This window comes from Apium graveolens, chromosome 9, assembly GCF_009905375.1.
Source record: "Apium graveolens cultivar Ventura chromosome 9, ASM990537v1, whole genome shotgun sequence".
NCBI lineage: Eukaryota > Viridiplantae > Streptophyta > Magnoliopsida > Apiales > Apiaceae > Apium > Apium graveolens.
The window spans coordinates 287,346,305-287,357,838 of NC_133655.1; the positions used below are offsets into that span (position 1 = coordinate 287,346,305).

The following is an 11,534-nucleotide window of genomic DNA, read 5'->3' on the forward strand; positions in this document are numbered from 1 at the left end:
TTAATTAAGGTTAATCAATTAAATTAATCCAATCATCACAATCAAAGTCTTATTGATCCCATTTTTTTTATTAACTTGTATATTTTTTTTCATAACTCTATCTGTTTCTCTAATTCATTTAAAAATATGCATAAGATATGAAAATGGTATGAATATTTATAACATAATCTGTTTGATTTTTTCGAAATGGAATTATATATAACATCTTTTTTCAGAACTTTAGAATATACATATTAAATTAATGTATTTATTTAAACTGTTGAGTTGAGATACTGTGATCAAAATTGTTCGAACATTTAATAAAGACAAATACTGAGATAATTATGATTTACAGAGAAATTATAAATAATCCATAGTGTGGTAAATAAGTTTAATCAAAACAAATACGACAATGCGGTTGAATCAAGAAGTTTAATAGAAATGCAGAAAAAATAAAGTGTCTTCAAGCTTCGTTGACGGGAATGGTTCTGCAGCGTCATATTTGGATTTGTCAAATGTCCGTCAACCTATATTGCAAAGTATGTAAAACTTATAAGCGTTTATATGAAAAAAATGATGTAAAATTCAAAAACATATAATTAATATTTAGTTACCTCTGCCTCAAATATAAGACATCAGGATAATCAAGATTGACAAAAACCTTTGTTGACGGAATATTGCTGATCTGCGCTCTTCCTGTTTTTAAGAGCGAAAAATATATATTATTTAAGAGCTAGAACAAATTGTATAACCTATGAGAACACTTACAATTTTTTATTTTTTAATATAAAAAATAAGACATTAACCTCGATACATAAAGACTCTAACAGATGCCAGAATCACAATTTTGGGTTCAATTTCAGTAACTTGGTACAATGATTCAAAATTTGTTGGCAAAGAACCGCTAAAACACACTTGGATGGCCCTCCTAACACGAATATAATAAAACGTCAAACACTTATGGATGTTCAATAGTGTTAATACGTAAAATAAGAAAACTGGAGGATGGCGTAGTATTTTTATATTTGTCAAAAAATTTATTGAAGAGTCTTACACGCCATCTGAAATTCTGAAGCGTAACACTTCCTTTTCACCAAATCTTGTCATAATAGATTGTACTGGTAGCAGGAGTTCAACAATTCCAATAACATCTACAACAATAAACTTAAAGTTAAACACAACAAATTGTAAGCGATTTGTTCTAAAATTTTATAAGCAATACCAGTGGAATAAATAGGAAGCTCATCGAGGGCAGAACAATGAGGAGAATTATATAGGAGAGTCACATGAACCAAATCAAATTTATGGCGCGGTATACTCAAAATTTTCTCAGGTTCCAACACCACCACAGTGATGGGAAGAAAAATGATGTGATTTGCAGAACGTACAGGCCTCATAAATCCAGCAGCTGGAAGAACCTGAACATTTCTGATACGTAACAATCTTCCAGGATGAATGATAAAGTAAAACAAATTCCAAAGAGCTGGTGGAATAATTGCAAGTATGTGATTATTCTGCAAAAAAGAAAATCTTAGGATAGAGACTGGTAAACACAATCATAGATGTGGTATAAGTCATATAGTTATTTAATCAAACCTCACAGTCCAATAGAATAAGATTGTGCCTGACTAAGACACCTTGTCGATTAGTTGATACCCACATTCTTGTCACACGGACCTTCAAAGTCCAAGCAGTATTATTACCATCCAGATCGGATAAATGATGATGGTCCTGAATATCCGAGTAATGAAAAAGTTAATAGATGTTATCAAAAAAGGAGTATATTAAATGTTCATTTCAACAAATAGGTAATGAATTGTAATTATACTTGGATGTTCTGCCATATGAACTCTGAAATTAGTTTGTGAGTTGGATATATAGCAAAAACAATCCGAATGTGTGGAGCGTTTAAGACAATCAACTGTATTTTTAATAAAGATATACACTATCTTTATAGTTAAGGTGATAGGCTGATAATTAGTCCATGAAAATCTCAATCAATAGATATCTATTAGAGTTGTATGATGATCCTTAACAGCTTACACCAATATTAGCAAGGAAAAAAAAGTGTTAAAATAGAATCTCAATTAGTAACATAAATGTGATATTAAACAAATATTTAAATATGAGTTAGTTATCTGATACAAATTGTTAGTATCCCATAATCTTCTCTGATTATCATAATGTCTCCTTATCAATATAAAACATATCACATCTAATTATATTGAGAATTTGATATGCATAAAAAACTATTCCAGAATCTGCCTTTTACTTAGTAGTTATATGAGAATGAATAACCAATATGACCTGATGTAATTCTAATTTAATAACAAAAAAAATTCTCATACTACCAATTATAAAAAAATGATGAATAACTTAGTCAGAATTATAAATGTGCAATACAAATAACTACTATGATACATTATCATCATTTCTGCTCGGTAGGTTGTAAAATACTTCTTCATAGACTACATTTGATGTAATATTTGTGGTGGTACCATCTTCATGGTCGAACAATTACAATAAGTTAGTTAAATCAAATATTATCACATTTTAGGAAGGTTGTAGAAAACTTCTTCAAACACAACATTTGATGTTATATTTGTGCTTTTCCCATTATCTTCATCAATAAGAATATGTAGTCCTTCTGGAGATGTAACACGGGATATTGCAACGTATAACTAACCATGAGAGAATACGGGCTGAGGAAGATACAATCCAACTATGTCCAATGATTGACCTTGGCTCTTGTTCACAGTCATGGAAAAACATAGTTGGAGAGGAAATTGCGTTCTTTTAAATTCAAATGGCCAATTTGTGTCTGTTGGGACCATATTGATTCTTGGAGATGTTTCGTACCAACTTGAGATCCACAGAAAATTTGACATTCTATACTGTTTTTTTTGCAGCCAGTAACTATCATCCTTGTACCATTGCATAGACCCATAATCTGATTTAAATTCCTCAGCAACATAACAACGGCTCCAACCTTTACTTTCAACTCATGTTTAGGCATACATGGCATATTTATGGAGTTCAGATACTCAACTGGAAATGACGAATCAAAGTCATTCTCGTCAACACCCTTGTCTTCAATTGAATCTTGGCTGAGATAAGTATGCATATTACCCGAAACTCTTTCAAGAATCTGTGCATTGATGTCATCAACTACAACGTTTGTTGGAGTCAAAATAGATCTCGATCTCAGATACTCCTGTGAATGCAAGTTATTCTGAAAATCTGGATATATTATGTCAATTAGGGTTTTAATGGGACTTTTCAAGGGACTCTTGACAACATATTCATCAGGAACTACAAACTCAGTTTCAACATCTGCACGATGAGTATCAATGCATTCAACTTTTCCGTCTCCAATCTCAAGTTGCCATTTCTAGCTTCAGAATTACCTGAATGTAATCTCATGTTCTGACTGAGAAGAAAGACCCTGCAAGATTTCCAAAGCCGGGATTTGTTGAATGATGCATTCACTATTTCAGCCCTTCCAGCCTTAGGCAGAACAGGAAATATCTGTCGAAAATCGCCTTCAAAAACAACTGTAATACCACCAAAGGGTCTTCTTCCTCGTTCTACATCAACGGCAGCCATTATGTCTCGCAAGCTTCTGTCCACGGCTTCGATTGCATAGCGATGCTGCATTGGAGCTTCATCCCATATTATAAGACTTGTGTGCTGCATCAACTCTGCAATGTCTGTACCATGTTTTATTCCAGCAATAGAACTCTGATCTAATTTAAGCGGTATCTTAAACCTAGAATGAGCTATTCGGCCACCAGGAAGAAGTGTAGTAGCAATTCCTGAGCTTGCAACAGGAAGAACAATCTTTCCTTCTGATCGAAAACGTGAACAAAGAGTTTGCCAAAGAAACGTTTTACCGCATCCACCGCTCCCGTAAACAAAAAACATTCCACCTTTATTTTTGTTTACATTATCAACAACTGCATTATATACATCTAGCTGCCTTGAGTTCAGATTTTTATGAGCTTTGTCATGATTAAGTATCAATTCTTCTTTATTTTAGCTAGTTTCCTCAGCAATAAGACGATTGACAAAAGTGTGGAAAAATCGTTCGTCAGGAAATGGCATCATATGAAAATCTCTTAAGGACTTACCAACATCATTTAACAACTTTTCAATCTCTGCACAAAAATAAATGGTAAATGTTCCGACATCTAAATAAAAATAATAAAAAAATACTACAAAGTAACAAACGTAAAATGTATTTAATACTGATCACACACCTGCTAAAGCATAGTTCTGGATTTCATACTCGGACAGTGTTAAATGAATGTTATCTGAAATCTTACGCCGGATATAAAGAACATCGTCTGACAATGTTGGCCAGTGTTTTTCCCATAGCGCAAGCGGATCAGACACTGAACAATATGCCAGTATGTTAACAAACATAGCCCGAATTTGGATTGGCATAGCTGACAATGCATTTTCTTCCAAAGCATCATGTCATTGCTTGTCATTATTCAACAGACCAAGAGCACCACATGCTTCCTTAAATGTATCATATGTAGTTCCATCAATAGTGCGTAACTGAGAGAAAGATAAAGCACCTTTACATCTAAGTAACAGCATTCGAAGGTGAAATAATTCACCAGTTGTTGCATGAACCTCTGCTAACCTCCCAACCACATCACCTCTTTGTCTAAGCTTCCATTTAACAGTTTTCTTTATCCATGTAAACTGGGTGGGAAAGTCAGAATACGTAAAATTTCGAGCTTGTGGAAATTCACTGTTAGCTACAAACCAAGCCTCTAGTTTACTTTTTTTGGAAGTCGCGTTATTGCACACATTCTCCAAATCTGCAGAACTCTGAAAATTCAAGTACTTTTGACCGGGCAAATGTATTGGTAAGCGTTCAACACTTGGGGAACGATGGTGAATGTCAAACCCAAAAATCCTCCAAGATGCCTCGGATGCACAAACATATCTACCATCAAGAAAATTCTTTACCTCATCCAAATTCTTCACGGATCTTGCAGTTTGTTCACTCCCTGATTTGTTACTTTTCTTCTTCAACAACATTGTAGCAGTGTCATGACCCTTTAAACAGTACTTGAAGAGATATTTCAACGATCTTGAACTGTTGCAAATTTCCAGATTTATATGACACTGAAACCGCAACAGAAGATCTCGATTGTATGGAACTACATATTGATTGTCAAGGTTGATCCCTTTTTTATTGATAACTCTACCAGTGTTACGCCTCCGATAAACAGGAAAACCACAATCGTCAAAATAGGTATTACCATTAAACCTGCAAAACAAAACATTACATGCGTCGAGATTAATAATAAAATAGACTTATTACAGAACATATGTATCATTCTATTTATTCAGACCTCTTTGGGAAATGACGCATGCATTTTCTTTTAACTATACATGGAGATGTGTATAAGTCTTTACCACAGGGTCCATGCATCATGTAGTTTCTAACAGCTTCATATGCTATTGGATCAGAATTCTTATCTGGTATTTCAGCAGAAACCAACCGGTCAACCTTTTCAATAGAATTAGGTCTGCTTTCAGGGCTCAGCCAGATTAGCATATGCACGTGTGGCAAATCACGCTTCTGGAATTCAATTACATGCATAACTGTGCCAAACATAAGTAAAGAAAATATTAAATCTATGCATGTGTGTAGATATGATTAAAAAAATTAAATGTAAAATTGTCGGTGTCCAGAAAAATAAATTTACCTCCTATACACTTTCCAAAGTAGTTCTTCTTTTTAATCAAATCTAATAGCTGATCAAGCTTCAATTTAAACACGCGAGAAACAATATCCGGTGCATCAACAGGATCAACATTGGGCAACAATTTAAGCATTTCTTGTATCTCTGGCCACTTTGAGTTGCAAGTCATGGTGAGAAATAAGGATGGATGACCAATTGCACGACATATCGCCAAGGAATCCTTAAAGTATTGAGACATGTATCGTTGGGATCCAGTGAATGAAGCAGGCAGTATAACAGCTTTTCCAATATGCATTGAATCATGGTCTCCTTTACTGAGAGCATCACGCACAGAATTATACAAATCAGCACGGATGGTAGTTTGATGCGTTGAAACCCAGTCTAATCTATATTGTTCAATGGCAGCAAACTGATCCACAACATATTGTTGCCACAAACATCCTGCAAGGTGTGGCGTTAAACCTAAAATTAATGAGACGATGGTGAGAATATACACATAGCCATTACGCATTTTATATTCTAATCACATTGCTTACTTTTAATAAATACCTTCAGAAGTGCGTATCATAATCTTGTAACAATAATATTCTCTTAGTGAAACATGTCGCCTCTGTGTTGAGTCAGGATCAAGGTCTCATCATCTAAATTCTCTATTTCAGAGTATTTATTGCTTATCAGAGGTATACGTTTATGATAACCCTCGATTCCCCAAGGAAACAGTAGTGGATATTGCAACTGCATGAAATGTGGATTTGTTTCATATATCCTCTTCAATCCTTCTTGTTTGGAATTCACAATCGTGTCTCTAAAACCACCGGTATCCGTGTCATCACTAACAATGAAAGCAACAACTTCATCAGATGGAGTAATATGGTTTGGTCTACCGCTAGAAGATTGAGATGATATGAGGACTAACTTAAACTCATCCAGCTCTTCATTTTCAAACCGATTCCGAGCCATGCGAAAAGCTTTGACTAACTCATTGTTCTTGTCTAACATACCTAAAAGTTCCTCGACAATATCTGGATCAACATTGTCAGAAGCACCTCACATTGCATTGATTCTATTCTCAACCTCATTCTGCGTGTCGTATATGTAGAGCTGGCAGAATTTGGGTGAAGATCCATCTAACGGTACTAAACTCCCAACCAAATGATAGTTTTGACCTTGTAAGCGAAAACAATAAGGAGAGCTACCTCTGTTTATTGAGTTATCAATCTTACCACCGCTGGAAGTGAATTGGAACATGCAGTTGTACATTCTTATGTACTGTTTAAAATGCCTCAATTTCTCACCACCAAGTAACAAAGAAGCTAGTGGTTCTGGTGGCGGCCTTTCTTTTGGAAAATGTATCTGACCATTACGACAACACATAGAAAATGTGGGCTCTTTACGCGGACATGATTTATTATTACGCTCTTCGTTCCACATAGTAGCACCACATTTATTGCACAACTTTGACGGACGACCAAGATCCATATATCCACGCCACAAATTCTAATTCAATATTACCTCTTCCATGTCATCATGATACATATCATCAATTCCAACATCTGAATCACTTGACTCTGAATCCACAAATTCAACCACATTGTGAAAATCTGATATCAAATTCCTTTTTTCTGGAGATGCTTGTTCTTTATCCTTTCCTTTACTCTTTCTTGACTTCAGTTCATGGGGATTATGAAAACTTGACCATAAAGGAGACATTAGAGGTTGACTCATTCGTCCATGTTCAAATATTTTATTAGACTTTGACAATGCGTCAACATTATTCATAGAGGATGTACCAGGTCTTTTTCCTATAACTGTTGAAAAATGAACAAATACTTCAGCACACAAATCAGTGAATGGTAATAATGGGATCAATCCCAACAAGGTAATTTTTTTTATAAATTTGCATATCAGGAAACATGTAATAACAAAACGTACACATGGGATCTGTATAAATCTTCTCAATATTAGGGCCACGTACCCTGTATTTCTTAGCTGCAACACAATACACAAAAGAATTTTAAATTGTTTTCACAACAATAAAAACATGAAATCTTATAAATGAACATGCATAATCATGTATTAATGTGCATCACACAAAACTTACTCTGTGGTATTGTCTACCTATTATCTACATTAGGACCACGTAATCTAAATTTATTAGCTGCAGCAAGAAATAACAATGGATTCTTGTTGGTCTTAATAGCAAATAAAACATAAAGTATTACAAATTTTATAAATTAGAAATTTCATAAACTGATTAATAGGTAACACACATGATTCTTCTGAAGGCGTAATTTTTTTTCTTGGTTATTCGTTGAAATACTGTTATTAGTAGCTAAAATTTTCTCAATATTGCGACCACGTACTCTACGTTTCACAGCTGTAACAAACAACATAATATAATTTTAGCAATTTAGTAAACACAACAGAGCATACAAAAATATTTATTTCAGTATAAAGTTATAATGTAACGTACACGGCAAATTGGTAATATCTGAGAGTGTAGCAGGTTGATCCATGCACCTAGAAATTGGAGTGTTATTCTCTTCAACTGTAATCCCCGAAATAGGTGAAATTTGTACACTGACAGGCGTGCTATTTGATCCACCAAGAGGTCTCAAACCCACACTTCTGTTCATACGTTTCAAATCTACAACAAAAAAATAGAACAAATAGTCATACAAACATTCCCACTTCTGAACTTTATATTGGTAAAACAAACCCAAATACCTGTGAAGGAAGTCCGGGTGGTTCTATTAGACGAAACATCAGCAACAAAATTAAATGGATTGTGTGGACTGGAATCTCGTAATACATTTGTATTACTATTGAATAATGTCTGTAAAGGAGACCTAAATCCAACTACAAAATGCATATGAATCATGAGTTCCCAACATTCACTAATGTAACAGATAATAAACAATAATAATGGAAAACATACCAGATGATAATGCAGAACCTGTTGACTGTGTATTCGAGACTGTAACATTGGGACTCTGATTTTCTTTTTCAACACATACGTTTCTACGCTTCACAACTAATTCAATGAGACGAATATAAGAACATGAATTAGAACACAATCTATATACAAAATGTAAGAGGAAGAATGATATTCACCATTCGACTCAGAAACAGGAAAACTTGGGGTAGCCTGCAACAGAGAAGATTGATTTGAGCCCTGATCTGATGAATCTTGGCTACGAATCAAACGTTTCAACCCTACGAACAAAAACATAAAATCATTCAAAATCATATAACACATAACGTGATTGATAGTTAACAGTTATTCATGATGAAATCAAACCTAAAAGTGATGTCCTTGCAGAGCCTGAGCCTTCCAGGGAGCGTGAATCCATGCTTGACAGGAGATCGACGGAGCTAAATCATTCGATTGAGAAGAACAACAGATGAAACCTATTAATCAGTTACTACATTTAGCACCAGTTTGAGAGAGAAAAATATTCAAAAAAATTTGAACGTACTAATCAGTTGCTAAAATTAGGGGGGTCTAGCTGTATAATATGTTAGTTTGTATATGGGTTATAAAATATTTAAATCTTAAAAGATCCATGAATATGTGTATAATATAATGTTTTATGTGTAAAAAAATTAAACGGGTCATGGGTAAATTCATGGGTAAATTTAGTAGGTAAATTTTAAATGAGCATTAGTAGCCTTTAAGATAATATAGATACAAACGAATCTAAAAATAAAAACTTAAAACCACTATTGAAACTCTTATAATTACCAAGAGCACTCTGCTAAAACAAATAATCTATCTACCCACACACTTGCAATCAATCAAACCCAGCATAGCATAACAACCACCCCACCCACCCAGATCTTCACGACCAACACTCACAGCCCCCTCCCCTGACCAGAGCTTCCCTGCCCACAACCCCCGACCCAATCTCCCGCCACCACTGGTATAATACATCCCGACGATCTCGCCGAGAAATAGAGGAAGACGAGCTTGCTGTACATATACACACAATATATACATTTATCAAAACGAGCGATTTTGAGTGATGGTTGTGCATTGGTGGTGGTGGTTAGGCGGCGAAATTGGTGGCAGAAGTGACAATCTCTCTCTCTCAATCTGGTGGACGACTAGACTCTCGGTCATTAAAATTCTGATATACTTGTTGATATACTACAAAAGTCGATGATTTTTACTGTACAAATTAGTGATATGCGCTTCAGAAATTAGTGATATGTGCTTCAAAAATTAGTGATTTGTTTAAATAAACTGCAACACGACACAATATATCACAGAGTGATTACTCATAGCTCCATGGAAACACTCTTAATTAGCAGATCGAAGAAGCCGATTGTAATGACTCGGAAATTTCTGCAATTAATTATTAATTTCTGCAATTAATAATCAAATTTTATATTTTATTCCAATTTGTGGATTTTCAAAAACAATTATGTGGGTTTCTACACTTATGTGATTATTTGATTTAATTATGGTACATGTTAAATGAATAATTTTATTTGTTTATTTTGGTCTAAGTGAGTAGTTTAGAAATTGGATTTATTAGATTTTTTATAAATCGGAGTTGTTCTTTGATTTAAAAATATTAAAATCCGTGTTTATTTATATTACAAAATTTTGTCCAATTAAGTTTAACCAGAATGTTCCAATTTTTGGTATTTTTATATTTTAACGGATTTAAAAATATTTATAAATCTTGCAGATAATAAAACTTTTCACGGATTTATTCAAATTAGGAAATTTTGGAAATTTTTGTTTTATGTTTAGAAACTGTTTTTGAACCCCTAAATTTAAATATTGTCAAAATTATTTTTTATTTAAGAACTAGGGGTGTAGTTTTGATTTTTATTTATAAAATAGAAACAAGCAGCTGCGCAGTGTGTACAGCCGTTAATATATTAACAAATATTAAAATCCATTTTTATACAACAGGCGGCTGCAGATTGAGTTTGGGGGAAACACAAGGGGATTAGGGTTTGATCTTCTCAATCAAATTGATTGAATCGAGGTTGGAGGGAATGCGGTGGTTGTGGTTGGAATCGAACAGAGGAGAGGCAGCTTCTTTATCGCTGATCGGAGATGTCCTGGGAGTAAGAAAAAGGTTATGATGGTGAAGTTGCGTGGGAGTCTGGTGTGAGAACTGGTGGGTGGGGTAGGGTGTGTCTCGACGGGGAAGAAGAGGTGCAGAGATGAAGGAATAAGGGGGCTGATCACACGGCGGGATGGAGGTTGATGTGTGGGTATATGATGTGTTGTGGGATTAGCAGATGGAGGCAGTTTGCGGTGGCCTGGTGTTACAATCACGAGAAGCGAAGCACGGGGTGGAGGAGTTGGGAGGCAGAGTGGTGTGTAGTTGGCCGGAGGTCCGGCTGGGAGGGTTATGTCCAAGTACTCATGGACGGGTGCCCGTTGATTGCGGGCTGCGGAGATAGAACGCAGGGCTAGCCAGGGGTATTGTTGTGGTGGTTGAGGCCGAAAACAAGAAAATGAAATTAAGGAACATGGTGAGACTGGAATTGTTACAATGAAACTGCTGTTGATTTGCAGCCCTGGTAATTGTGGGTGCGAAGGTAGGACGAGGAAGGAATTATCGGAAGAGGTGGACGGTAGTATTGTGTGCAGGCCAGAGATAAATAGGCTGGTGTACTGAAGGCTGTATAAGGAAGGAATAGATACAATACAAGGAGTTCTGTATGAAAGATACAGCTAGAATCAGGGCTGTCTAGCTAGTAAAGTGTTGGAGGGAAAGAAATGAATTAAATTTGCATGCTTTTGTGATTTGGCATTTTAACAAGTATTGTCTATTATTTTGGACATAATTAGGGATGGCAGTT

The 11,534-nt window shown here is 35.1% G+C and overlaps 1 protein-coding gene across 1 annotated transcript; it reads right to left on the bottom strand.

Moving 5' to 3' along the window:
* Positions 1–490: 490 nt before the first annotated feature.
* Positions 491–6,216, bottom strand: LOC141686539 (uncharacterized). Its single transcript, XM_074491566.1, has 13 exons — positions 5,709–6,216; positions 5,352–5,604; positions 4,485–5,266; positions 4,239–4,373; positions 4,110–4,136; positions 3,387–3,908; positions 2,969–3,312; positions 1,576–1,710; positions 1,202–1,493; positions 1,034–1,130; positions 786–907; positions 594–675; positions 491–506 (listed from the first exon to the last, which is right to left on the bottom strand). Exons 1-13 carry the CDS (start codon positions 6,214–6,216, stop codon positions 491–493), a joined length of 3,315 nt encoding a protein of 1,104 aa, XP_074347667.1.
* Positions 6,217–11,534: the final 5,318 nt, after the last annotated feature.

Coding starts and splice junctions, on each gene's coding strand:
- LOC141686539 (XM_074491566.1), bottom strand. CDS start 6,216: ATGCGTAATGGCTATGTGTATATTCTCACCATCGTCTCATTAATTTTA. Junction 5,267..5,351: donor ATGCGTCATTTCCCAAAGAG/GTCTGAATAAAT, acceptor TTTGTTTTGCAG/GTTTAATGGTAATACCTATT. Junction 1,711..2,968: donor AACATGAGTTGAAAGTAAAG/GTTGGAGCCGTT, acceptor TCGGATATTCAG/GACCATCATCATTTATCCGA.